At 50.3% G+C, this 13,503-nt stretch overlaps 2 protein-coding genes across 2 annotated transcripts; one reads left to right on the top strand and one right to left on the bottom strand.

Annotated features, from left to right (window-relative positions):
• The first annotated feature begins 3,331 nt into the window (after window positions 1-3,331).
• LOC119101700 (dynein light chain Tctex-type 1) lies at window positions 3,332-6,124 on the top strand. Its single transcript, XM_037225117.1, has 3 exons — window positions 3,332-3,629; window positions 5,105-5,270; window positions 5,615-6,124. The coding sequence occupies exons 1-3, from the start codon at window positions 3,609-3,611 to the stop codon at window positions 5,761-5,763; spliced, it is 336 nt and encodes a 111-aa protein (XP_037081012.1). The 5' UTR covers window positions 3,332-3,608; the 3' UTR covers window positions 5,764-6,124.
• A 170-nt stretch (window positions 6,125-6,294) lies between these two features.
• LOC119099700 (coiled-coil domain-containing protein 174) lies at window positions 6,295-12,842 on the bottom strand. The gene is made up of 5 exons (XM_037222765.1): window positions 12,836-12,842; window positions 12,260-12,429; window positions 8,315-8,495; window positions 7,632-7,819; window positions 6,295-6,453 (listed from the first exon to the last, which is right to left on the bottom strand). Exons 1-5 carry the CDS (start codon window positions 12,840-12,842, stop codon window positions 6,295-6,297), a joined length of 705 nt encoding a protein of 234 aa, XP_037078660.1.
• Between the last annotated feature and the right edge of the window lie 661 nt (window positions 12,843-13,503).

Genomic DNA, 13,503 nt, shown 5'->3' with positions numbered 1-13,503 from the left:
ACCATCGTGGTGTGCCCCTAAACGACCGGCAGTGCCCCAGCAGGCTGACATGTAAGACCTCAGTCAAAGCACAGGACCCTCTGAGCAAAGGGAAATTACGCAAGACCATGAATTAATACCCCTGTGCGATCAAGAGCACCCGGGCAGGTTAATAGCAGCAGCCTTTACAAGAGTGAAGAGCCCTCCGAAAATGGGGTCGAAGTGAAAAAGCTCTAAATAAAAGTGGAGGGCCCCTAAGCATCGAGTGTTTCGGTGTCTTATCACATGTAAGCTCCAGCAACAGCACAAGGTCCTCCGAGCAAGTGGAAAGAACCCAGAACTAATATGATGGGCCCTGAGCAACTGAGTGCACTCGGGCATATGATGTCCTGGAAAAACCGTACAGAGCCTTTCGGCAGACCTGGAAAGATCGTGGAGGAAAACTTGATCGATCGAGGGTGCTCAGGCATGGAAGTAGATACCATCTTAACAGCGGCATTGGGCCCTAAGAGAAAATGCGAAAAGATCAAGAGCAACGTGGAAAGTCTCTTAGCGATTGGACTGCCTCGGCAAGTGGACACATAGGGTGCGAGCAACAGCGCAATGTCTCTGGCCAGCGCAATGACCCTCAAAATTTCCCCCAAGCAGCACTTCCTCATTCAGCAAAAAACTTAATTTATCTGCTTATGAACTCTTTACTCTTGCCAGCAACCGTTCTTGGTCGTCTGTAGGCCCAAAGACGTGCAATTGTGCCGTGTGCAATGTTTTGTTAGAAAACTGCTTCCGTTCGGCCAGTTGTGAGCCCCTTTGGGGATTAAAGGTTCCCTCGACATGGTTCATGGGGGCATGATTCCGTGCCTTCCCCTCTCCGCCTCCATCCGCCACCGGCCCGAACAGCTTAACAGATGGGGCCCGCCAAGAACACAGGATTATCCACTCAAATAAAAAGCAGCCAAAACACTGCATGGAGAGCCTTGGAATAATCGAGTGTGCCCGAGCAGGTAACAGATGGGAGCCCCCGACAAGAGCGCAGGGCCAGTTCCCGAGCAAGTTATAATATAGGGCCCCCCCGTCAAGAGCGTAGGGACCTCCATTCAAATAGGAAGTCCGTCAACAAGACCAAATGTCGAGAGCCCCGAATGTTCAAGTGTGTCCGAGCAGGTTGACAGATAGGGCCGATTTTCAACTGACAAACATCAGAATACTCACCACAGAAAGAACTAGTGTTCGTCAAAAAGTTTTGAACCCTGAAGGTCACCCTTTAAGGTTGATATTTTGGTATTCCTTCAAGGTCAATGTTTAAGGCGAATATTTTGATGTCTGTAAGTTTAAATCGGTTGGTAGTTTTGGGGTGATATGGAGTTCCCCGTCCTTTGAGCCCGAGTTTGACCTTAAAAGAACATTGGGAAAATGACCATGAGAGATCAGGACTTTTTCACGGACACTAGTTCTTTTTAGTGTGAATATTCTGGCAGTGGCAGGTTTAAAATTAGCCGGTAATTTTTGGGTGATTAGGAGTTCCCGCCCTTTGAGTCCGCGTTTGACCTTAAATAATGACCTTGAGAGGTCATGACTTTTTTAAGGGCGCTAGTTCTTTCTATGGCGAATATTTTGACAGTTGCAAGTCTTAATTCAACCAGTAATTTTGGGGTGATATAAAGTTCCCCGTCGTTTAAGGCCATGCTTGACTTTGAATAATGACCCTGAGAGGTCAGGAATTTGTCACGAACGCTAATTCTATCTGTGGTGAATATCCTGACATTTGCAAGCTGAAAATCGGCCAGCTATCTTTTGGTGATTTCGATTTCTCCGTCATTTGAGCCCGTGTTTGACCTTGAAGGGTGACCTCAAGAAGTTAGGACTTTTTGAAGGAAGCTAGTTCTTTCGGTTGCAAATATTCTGGCGTCTGCAAGTTGAAGATCGGCCGTTAATTTTCTAGTGATATGGAGTTCTCCGTCCTTTGACCTAGCTTTTGAAGTTGAAAGGGAAATCATATTGCAAAATAAGGGTCATTTTTGGTGTCTTCAAGCCACAATTGAAATTGAGATCTTTAAAAAAAAAAGAAATCAGTACTACTCGCTGAATAAATCGCTGAATAAATTGCTAACTTCACGGATATTCAAGACCCGACATAGAGGTCGCCCAACAATCGAATATGCCGGAGCAGCTTATTAGAAGGGGCCACGACAAGAACGTAAGGTTCTACATTCAAATAGGAAGTACCCATAACCCAGCGCAGAAGGCCCCAAAAGGTGGACTGTACCCGAGCAGATTATCAGGTGATCCCGAAGGAGCGCGGGGTCCTAAATTCAAACACCAAGACCCGATGTGCAGGGTTCTCGAACAATCCAGTGTGGCCGAACGGCGAGGCGAACAGAGCGGGGCCCGACAAATGCGTAGGCCCCCCGCCCCCATTCAAATAGGATGCACCCAAAACCCGATATAGAGGGCCCCCGAACGATTGAATGTGCCCGAGCAGGTTATTAGATAGGCCCCTGGCAAGAGCGTAGGATCCCCATTCAAATAAAACTTACCCAACGCATAATGTGAAGGCAGGACCTAGGAATGTTCCTTAACAATCAAAGTAACCCTGCAAGTGGGAACATAGGTCCCCCAGAAACAGCATATGGACCCTGGACACCGTAATATGGTTTAGAATTTCCAGTTAACAACTTTTTCAATCATGGAAGATCCTTTCTCTCTTTTCGCTGGCACTTCTCTTTCGCTTGTAGCTGTTCTTGGTGGCCTGGAAATCCAAAGACGTCCAATCTTGTTGAGTTTTGTGTTAAAAAACTGCACCTGTTCGGTCCCCTATGGGCCCCTTCGGAGCCTATGGACCCCTTCGTCGCCCAAGGGGCGGGGGCATGGTCCCGTGGCCAACCCTCTGTATCCGCCCCTAGGAAGTTTCAAGAATTCTGTTGGACAAGTCCACCAGAGGGTCCCAGTTATGATGTGCATATTAAACTGGCTACATTGGGGTGCAGTTTTAAGTCCATCTGGCGCTTTTGAACTCATAAATGCTTCTTCATGCCGACCGTCTCAAGGAAACAACACGGCGGATGATTCTCGAATGACTAACCTATAGAAATGGTTTAACTGTTGATTCTACTAATTTCATCACGTTTGCCTTGATATTCTATCTACTCCACTAGGTTAACATCTCATATTACATGGGATCGCTGATGTCCTTGAACACGTACGCAGCCGTCCTGGCGTTTAAGGAATGCTCCCATGACGTCACATGCAGACTTGCACAGAGGCGCACGCAGCAGGGAGCCATCTATTCTGCACGGCCTTGCTGCGGTCTCTCTCTCGCACGACCTTGGTTACCACTAGAGCAGGAGGGAAGGGCGTGTTGTGGGTGTGGTGGTGCCGTAATAGACTATTGCCCGATATCCTATTGCTTTGCAAGCAACCAAGACTGTATAGGAGACAAGCAGCCTTGCAGGAGTGCTTTGTTCTAAGGGCCTTGAGGCGTTGGTGGCTGATTTCAATTTTTGAGAATTCAATTTTTGCTGATGTATTAGGGTAATTTTGTTCTCAAACACTTTCGGAAAACAACGAATCTTAAACTAACGAGCGGTAGTGGACAAGTCTGAAATAGTCGTCAAGTCATCTGAAGTCTGAAGATGGAAGACACCTCAGAGGAGGTGAGTGGAAAACAAATGTGGTCGTGTGTTAGGTTTGTGTGACCAGCGGGCAGTGCTTGACACAGGGATATACATTTGATGGCCCAGAAAACAAAAGTCCTGGGTTCTGTGCAGAGTTAAAATATTTTTTTTACCAGTGCAAGCCCTTCTTTAGGGACAAAATTCTGCCTGAAACCTGTGTGGTGCGCATGGATAGAGTTGTCTGTGAAATGCTTCACATGCATTGAGGCTAAGGGTTTTATGGAACATGTAGGTAGCTTAACAAAAGTGGGAGAGAAAGGCATTATGTAGTGTGATATTACACTCATGTGATTGCAGCATTGTCTGCAGGGAAGTGTTCCTACCGCGCAGGGTGTGTATGGGCATCTGCGCTGTCTCATGCTTGTCTGCTGGACTTCAGACTAACCAAAATGTGCTGAAGTTACCAAATTATTTTGTGATAACTATTTTTTGGAAAACAAGTTTTCAGGTAAATGTCTCATTTCCATAATTTCCCAAAACATTGGCCCCATGCACTGAAAGTGGTGGCCACTGTGCACCAAACTCGTATTGCTTGAATTTATGTTGCATGGATGCCAACATTTCTATGGCTGCTCTGGGCATGTTGAGTGTAATTTTTTTTGCATTTGGGTTGTGGCCTGTGCTGAAATTTTGAAGAATGCAACTTAATTTTGTAAAGTCATAACCATTGGCTGCCTCACATCATAACTTAAATGCCCTGTTACACCCCTGTGCTGGCTACCGGAACCATGTTGGATAACAGAACAGCACCAGGTGGGACTAGATAGATGAGGACCTGGTCCCATTCAGTCCTACCTGGTCTTAACATATAGGTATTACAGGTAAATGAAAAAGATAAATGAAGGTACCTGCAGGCATAGTGTGGATCAATGTCTGTGGCATGGGGCATCTTTACCTTTGAATATTATGAAAGCTTTAGGTGAAATTGTTTCCTGAATATAAGTAGGTAACCCGTGCTGACAATGCCTCCCCAGTGCTTACCCAGCCTGACTTAAAAATGATGCAGGACCTGTATCAATTTGGCTGGAGATGCAGGGAACAGCCTGCTGTACCACTCATTTGTCTGTCTCTGCCTTTATTTGTTGCATCTGAATAGAATGTTAGGTGTCTGTTTCTGTGCATATTTGTTGCATCTGAATGGCATGTTCAGCTGGGCTGCTGTCAGCCCAATTTCTGTTGTATTACCACTGGGCAGGCACGGACAGCAATGTTTATCTGCATTTGTTTGGCAAATGCCTCTTCATGCATGTGTTTGATTTCCAACTGAACTTAGTGATGCCCATGACCACTGATCAGATATTTGCACAGAATATGTGCTCACATGTTGCATAGTTGGATCCCCATGGAGATAATATCTGGATTTTAGGTCATATCCTAACCTATGTGTAACATTTAAGGAACAAATGAATTGGTAACATGATCCACAAACTTATATTACATGCTTCTATTTCCAGACCCAGTTTGTGGTGGATGAAGTCAGCAATATAATCAAGGAGGCTGTGGAAAGCACCATTGGTGGGAACACCTACCAACAGGCAAAAGTCAACCAGTGGGCATCCAGTGTTGTTGAATCATGCTTGGGTGCCCTCACTAAACTGCAGAAACCTTTCAAATATATTGGTAAGCTTGGAGATGTTTAAACCACACTTGATTATGCACTGTTGCTCTGGTATTTGCAATTACACTCTAAGCGTAAAGTCATTAGTCCATTGTGGGTACAACGTCCAGCTGCGTGACACACTGTACTGCAATGCTTGTCCTGGCCCATGATGGCATACCATTTGACTGTTGGGTCACTCTCTGTTACAGTCTGTGGCCATGTCTTGTGACACTAGAAGAGACCATCACAAATCCTTCTGTGGGCACTGATAGGTCTGTTCGCTGACCTCTCATAATATCCTAATGACCGGATTTGTAGCATCTCTTGCATTGATCTTTGTGATGACCTCGAGTGATGTCTCCAGTGACCAGTGTCATCATGCAGAAGACAGGCGCTGGCCTACACACGGCCAGCTCCTGCTACTGGGACAACAGCACCGACGGCAGCTGCACCGTCCGCTGGGAGAACAAGACCATGTACTGCATCGTCTCCGTGTTCGGGCTGGCCATCTGATTGGGCGCTGTGGGCCCTCCGCGGTGACCCACGTCATCCGCAGCCCCAAGGAGACTTGGATCGGGTGCAGCGTCGAGGCAGTTCGACGCTGATGTCTGGAGTTGACAGTGGCCTTTCCGGGACCGAAGCGCCTTGGACCATTTCGGCAGTGGACTAGCATGCTTGCTGTGCACAGCTCCCCAGCAGCAGTGGACTAGCACGCTTGCTGTGCACGGCTCCCCAGCAGCAAGTCTAGTTACTGGAGTGGCGGTCACATTCCAAGGCATGCCAGCGGCTCGCTGCTTTTAGAAGTGTTCGGACCTAGTCGAAAGATGGGATGACGTTTAATTATTGTTTTCGTTGCATGTACATGTTCAATAAATATGACAATTAACCATAACCGAGTTTGCGGCTACTCTTTTCTACCCAGACCAGTACCAATGCAGGAAACATAACGGTACTGTATTTACAGAAAACAACGGCAGGCACCTTGAGTTAGCGTTCAGTCCACGCCGAGCTCCAGCAGCACAAAACCCACCGGACCTGCCACACCTACAGGTCGAACGTTTTGCTGTGTTTCTTCTCAGTGTCGTCGCTGAGCAGCGCCAGACCGGCCTCTATCGCGTCGCCGATGTCGGCAGGCGCGGGGGGCCGGCCGCGCCGCCCGCGGCCACCACCGCCGAAGTACTCGGCCGTGGCAGGTGGCGCCACCTCGGCGCCGGCGCCGCGCCCGCCCTCCGGCGGCACGCAGTCCGGGTCGGTCAGGTCGGCAGCGGCCTGCCTGGCGGGCTCGGTAGCTGGGGGCGCGCCGGCTCGGACCGGCGCCGGACGCCGGACGGCCTCCAGCCGAGGGGCCGGCGTACTCCGGGAACAGACTGGCGGCGGGCGCCGGCGCCGCCGCCGCCACCGGAGCGCTGCTCGTCTGATACGACCCGCTGCTGGGCGAGAAACGCACCGTCTCTGCCGGGAACCGGCTGGTGGTCTTGGGCTGGCCGGCAGGCTGTGTGGTGCTGACCCGTGCTGGCTGCGGACTGCACCGTTGTGGACGCGTGACGCGCCACGTGGGCCGGTAACTGCCCAGTATAAGACAGGTACTTCGTAACGTTGTGCGGTAACGGCGATGGATTGGGCGGAAACAGCGTTGAATGGGATGGAGATCGCGTCTCAGTCGGTGGCAGCTGTGCTGGGTTCAGCGGACGCTGCGCCGTATTGGGCGGAAAGCGCATATTGGGCGGGAAATGCACTACGTTGTTCGAATACTGCAGTACGTCTGTTGGGGATAGCACTCCACTTGTTTGAAACAGAGATGCGTCCGGCGGTCCTGCCGAGCCGATCTGTGCCGGGCCGACGTGCTGCGGTGGTCCGCTGATGACATGTGGCGGCGGACCGCTGACGACATGTGGCGGCGGGCCGCTGACATGTGGCGGCGGGCCGCTGACGACATGTGGCGGCGGGCCGCTGACGACATGTGGCGGCGGACCGCTGACGACATGTGGCGGCGGGCCGCTGACGACATGTGGCGGCGGACCGCTGACGACATGTGGCGGCGGGCCGCTGACGACATGTGGCAGCGGACCGCTGACGACATGTGGCGGCGGACCGCTGACGACATGTGGCGGCGGGCCGCTGACGACATGTGGCGGCGGGCCGCTGGCAATATGTGGCGGTGGTCCGCTGGTGACATGTGGCGGCGGGCCGCTGGTGACATGTGGCGGCGGTCCGGTTGTGACCTGCGTTGGTGGACCGCTGGTAACATGTGGCGGTCCGCTGGTGACATGTGTCGGTGGTCCGGTTGTGACCTGCGTTGGCGGGTCGCTTGTGACCTGCATTGGTGGGCCGCCGCCAGAGGTGGAGCCTGCGCCGGTCGGTTCTATAGCGTCCGCAGACACCGTCCTGCAGCCGCCATCCTCCAGCCGCCGCGGCAGCTCTGGGATCGCCGCCGATGTGGCGGTGGCGGCGGCGGCGGTGGGGCCCTGGCGGCCGCGGCCCCGCCTGCCCGGCTCGTACTGAGTCGGCGGGGCGAACTCTGGCCTCCGATCCTGCCGCTGCTGCTCCACCCACTGTTCCTGGGTCAGCACTGCGGCACACGGCGGACACCACGTCATAGGCAATACCACACTACAAGACCATAGGCACCTGCGACGCTTCTGATCTACCAAGAGTGTCCCTGCCTGTGCGCAGAGTATTTCACAATTCGTACTGCGGTGGTCGGAAACACATGCTACAAAATACTTAAGTAATCTGTTGATCATCATCTTATCATCTAGCTTGCCTGTGATGACTCAAATACGCAATTAAACGTTAGAAACGCATGACCCGGTCGAAGTAGCACAAATCTGGGGTTCACGCACACACGCAGCGTTCCAAACGCGTCATTTTGAGACGATATAGCACTGGTATGCCTGTCCGGCACCTACGAAAAAGTGGTGAATGAGTGTCAGCAATCCCTGCGACTGGGTACCCCAGACTGGTAAACTGGAAGGGTACTTAAGAGCCAGTAAACTCGCAGGGACAACAAAATGACATCCACTTTGAAGGCCGATGGCAAGACATGTACACGGGAGCCACTCACGTGGCCTTTTGGAGACGCCCTCCTTTCCAAGATCCCATTCTCGGATAAACTTCTGCCTTTCCTCCTCCCGTCTGTCTTGCTCCGCCTTCTTGTCCAGCTCCTCTTGCGTCGGTACAGGCGGGAGCAGCCACCGGAGCTGGCGTTTCGTCTTCATCTGCTGACTGTTCCCTTTCCAGCGCATCTGGAAAAGGGGACACTCCGTCAGCCGCCAGCGCCCCCCCCCCCCTGGAAAAACGACATCCAACGCGCCCCTGACATGCCCAAGTCACAAAAAACTAACACGCGTGGATTGCACTTGATAACGGTTGCCTGCTTACCCTGGTAGTCAATTTCCTTTGTTGCACCCGCGCTGCGCTCAAGCCAACGACAGAGGTGTCTGCACGCGCTTCGCGCGAAAGCGTGCGACAGCCTGCCGGCGGATACCATGGACTCTGGACTATTCAAACGTGGCTTGACAAGTAGCCCGGCGGATGCCATGGACTCTGGACCGTTCAAACGTGGGTGGACAATAAGCGCAACGGGTGCAATGAACCCTGGACCGTTCAAACGTGACTTACAACTAGCCCAGCGCGCCTGTGCAAAGACGGATGATTCAACAGGGAGGGTGGGGAAAGAACCATGCATAGGCGAGTGGTTGGCTGGCGCAACTGACAATATGGTCAATCATCTTGTTTCATCAATAATGAAACGTTGCCATAAAACGAAGACGATCCTTGCACTACGAGGAGTAAGCATGCCTGCTGCGGAGTCGTTAACACGCTGAGGTGTGTGTGTGTGTGTGGGGGGGGGGAGGGGGGGGGGTCAATTTGCCGCCCCCCACCTCCCGAGGGTATTTCCGGAGTGATTTCCGAACAGCGCGGGGTAGCCGCGCCCAATTTTGCATAGCTGTATGCAATTGAATAGCGAATCGTTTGGTATCAAAAATTCATACGTACCTTGTAAGGTCACTGACCTACGGCATGTCAACATCAAGGCATGGATTCGGCGAAGTCAATTTCTAGGGAGTCGTTCAATCTGATGCGACAACGGAGTGATAGACGAAGCTATGCGTCTCTAAGATACTTTTTATTAGGCAACACCACAATGGAATAAACAGATTCCAGTGACCTAAGATTAGGTATGAATGTCAGACCAGGGTCAAAACCAACCTGTTTTATTACTCTAGGGCTTGCTGTACGGAGTAATTTCTGGTGCTCACTTCAAAGCTTCTGCTAACAGGAACCACATTATACACTTTTCATGAACTTCTTTGAGGCCAGAATAGCTTACTTACCTAAAATGACCCACGTCAACAATTTGTTTCACAACATACTGCCTAGAGCCATCTTTGTCGCTTATTCAGGTGCAAGACTAAGAACAGACTTGTATGATTTTGGTCACTATAGCCGTCAAGCGGTCAAACAAGGTTACTGCCCCTACATGAGCATGCAACCTTTTGCTTAGAACACGTGTCTAAGTTCTGGGGGCGCTTTGGGCACCAACCTGGAGTTTGGCCTTGTCTGACCTTTTTGACCCGAAGGTCATGACCTGGGAACCACGGTTTGACCCAAGTGAGTTCACGTACAGGCCCACACATCCTTTGAATTTTGTGTCTCTAGCTCTTAGTTTCTGAGATCTCAGGGGGTCTGAACTGATCCCCAGCCCAGCGAAGGGTATCCACCGGCAACCCGGACACGTGTCGAGGGGTAAGTAGTCAGTGTCAGGTCAGTGTACATCAAAAATAGCCGAGTCAGGCTGGTTTGTTATACCATAGGCCAACACCTATGGTCTGTTACGTCCAGGTTTCGAAATCTCCCGCCGAAAGTCGCAAATGAGTTGACCGGAATTGACGGAAATGCAACAGCAAAATTAAGACAATCAATTTCTTAATATGCTTTTGCTTGGTACGTATCCCCGACCCCTTTCGTTTAAGCCGCCTATGTTTCAGGCAGCCCTTAGCACATAGCTTAGTGTGTTGGGAGAAAGACGTGAAAACCTGAATGACTGGAATGCTCGCGATATTCGTGTAATGTTCTTGAAGTGTTACGCTCGCGGTAAGCACTTGCCGATCATTACGAAACATTATGCCTTAAAACCAGCCACCTTATACTTAGAAGCTGCCGCATATTACAACCCATTTTTGCCGCTCGCTCCAGGCATTATGTCGTAAAAAAACTTAAGATTCACAGACTAGCATAGCATATGAAGGAGCCGGAATGACAAAAACATATAAGGTAAACACAGGATACTATTTGGTACAAAATGAACATAAAAATGATAGTAATATCTTCAGGCACCTAGTGACGGAATAATGTTCTGAATTTCCTCTAGTCCAGCACTTCTTTTTGTCCAAAGACCCCGGGCTATGGGCAAAAATGGCTATGGGGGCTCCTTTTAGCCCATAGGGCTAGCCTGCATTGGGGGAGCTCAGGCCCCGAAAGTATATAAAGTGATGCTCCTGACCGTAGTATAACCCTACGAGTATTAACTCACCGTCTGCTACCCTATTCAATCAATAGCTTGCATTTCCGCTGGCGAAGGATCCGGCGGTAATATGCCACTTGGGAATTGCTACTTAAATGTTATAGCCAAAGGAATTCATGGCACATCAATTAGGAAACATGCCTTGCGGAGCATAGTTTAGTGAATAAAGGGCTTGGTCAACAAGGTCTCTACATGATTAAGGCAGTGGAATTACCTATGAATCACACCAAGTATCGGTGAAGATGCTCCCAAAGTCAAGAGAAATAAGCGAATCGGGCGAGTAGAAATAAAGCAAAGTTTTGAAGCATTCTATTTTCTTTTTTTCTGCGTATCCCTTTTTCTTCATGCCTTTGCATTTTGTTGTGTGCTGGAATTCTTCAAATCAAATTTATGCCCCTGTGAGGCATGGATACGTCCATGGAGGCAGCATGCGTCTCAGGCTGCTTGTTGTTTTACCTGCACAAAACTGATTGGTGGCCTCTGATTGTAAAAATGCATCGCCGCGCAGGCTATGCATTATGCAACCCGCAATTTACACACTAAACTGCCCCGACCCCCCCCCCCCCCTCCCCGGAAGCGGCTGGTCTGCGTCGACTGACCACTGCCCTGACGGGACTCAGCCCGACCCGGCCTATGCCTAGCTCAACGTGACCAGGTTGTACGTAACAGGTACCCCCAGCGGAGGTATTGCAGGGACGCAGCCTGCGTGGGCCTGCAGAGCAGACAAGCTGCGTACGTTTTGCTGTTGCTACAAACATTACATTCTTTTTTGCTGTTGCAAACGTTACATCAGCAAATGCTCGCGAGACAAATCCCCAGAATGTTCTTCAACCATTAGTGTTTTCAAAGGGTGTTTTTTCGTGTTTGGAAAATTGATAAACAAGCTCATTATTATATATTTTATTAAGTTGTATTATTATTAATTTTTAGTATATTATTTTGGTATATTCTTAATCTACACACATTCTTCTGCGTGTTTGGAAAATCGCGCCACGGAGCCGTGCAGGCAAACCATGCTCAGCAACAGGGTCTAGCCCAACTCCACTGTGCGTCTAAAGCTCCTACGCTGTCAAAGATGTTAATGCAACGGTACTTCGGCCAAAATGTCACACTTACGACAGTGGAAAAAAGCACATTAGAAGCCCGCCCGTGAGATGATTTGTACGTCTCGTCAGCTGTTGGAGCCACGCATGATCATAGGGGTTTTGCACCAGGCCGTTACCATAGCAATGGAGAGCGCTGCGCCCTGTCACGGACACACGTGGGACTGGGGTAATCTGCGAACAGCGTCGTGGCGTCGCACCAGATAACCCTAGCACGCAAGGCATATTGCATGATCTCTTTTTGTCGAACACAACTGTACTTGACGTGGGGATGACCTGATATAAATATTTTCTTCCCCATCCTGTCGGTGTGGCGAAAGCCCACAAGCACGCTACCTTCAATGGGCAGGCCGAGTTTCAGGCGCTTCCTCTCGCGCACCTTGCGGAGCCTGTCCTTGAGCTGCTTGTTTTTGCGCTTCTTGGCTTGGTCGGCCGTGCTTTTCTGCGCCTCGGTCTGCTGGCGCAGCTCGTCCAGCTGGGCCTGCTGGCGCGCCCGCTCCGCCGCGTCCTGCGAGAAGGCGAAGTAGCCGGCGCCGTGGGCGCGCGCCTCTGGAACAGGACGGAGAGGCGTCACACCACCATCGCACGCGCAACACACCCCAGCAAACGGCCATCGTTTCCGACACAACGCCACCGATTGTTTACAGACGTTCCCAGAGCGCAGGCAATCATGCATTTGACCGAGAGAGCATTTCCGAGCCGAGCATTAAATTTTGCGGCATATTCACTGTTACTTTACGGTACGGCAACATTCTAGCTCAATTCCAAACGATAATGGGAGCGTTTGGAAAGGAACAATCCCGGAAACGTTCGCTACGCGAATACGAAAGCGTTACGAAAAACTTGTGTTCTCACCGCAAAATAAGGATCGCAAGAGTTCACAAAGACATCCGTCTCCCTTCATCTGCCCTCTGTCCATCCTTCCGGGAAACTAGATCTGTCTATCCGTGCACACCATCCATATCAATGTCTTCAAAACATTAGCAGAGATTGTCACTCGTCCCAAACGCGCCACGAAAATTGCTAGCTTGAACCATGTACACGAATGCCTGTTGTCTAGCTTCACCTTCCACGGTTAAGACGCCTAACAATTAGGCTATCACGTGAATGATACACGCTAGGAGCTAGGATTGCCAGCACAAGTCGGAGGTCAATAGTGAGCCCTCGGCCCTTGCAGGGAAGTGCAAACGTCAGAAAACGTGGGCGGGGCAAGCCCTGTTTAAATGTGCAATGCGTATGCCTCTCTACACCTCTCTGCCCCTATTTTTCGACTAAAATAAGTACCTGAAGACAGGAATAAAACTATATTCTTTGTGGAGCCCACGGTGTGACTCTCGACTAAAACACTCCGCTCAAGAAAACTTGGGCCTGTACAACAATTTAACACTAGGCACTTCATTCTTTTGAGCCATTGCTTTTGTTTTCCTCGAAAAAATAGCTAAACGGTGAAACCCAGCGACTGAACACATTAAGAGTTTCGTAGAAGACCGCTTAAGGTAATATCACTCAGGCCATGTATTGGATTGTTTGGTATGAGACTGTACACTTAGTCAACCAAATGGTGTCTATTCTTGAGCCCGAGTCGACATCATGAAGGGGTTCACTAGAAAGATACACATTCAA

The sequence above is a fragment of the Pollicipes pollicipes genome, unplaced genomic scaffold (genome assembly GCF_011947565.3).
Source record: "Pollicipes pollicipes isolate AB1234 unplaced genomic scaffold, Ppol_2.1 Scaffold_4881;HRSCAF=5763_pilon_pilon_pilon, whole genome shotgun sequence".
In the NCBI taxonomy this organism is placed as follows: domain Eukaryota; kingdom Metazoa; phylum Arthropoda; class Thecostraca; order Pollicipedomorpha; family Pollicipedidae; genus Pollicipes; species Pollicipes pollicipes.
Note: the sequence above shows the minus strand (reverse complement) of the source record. Positions and strands in the feature narration are given on the sequence as shown.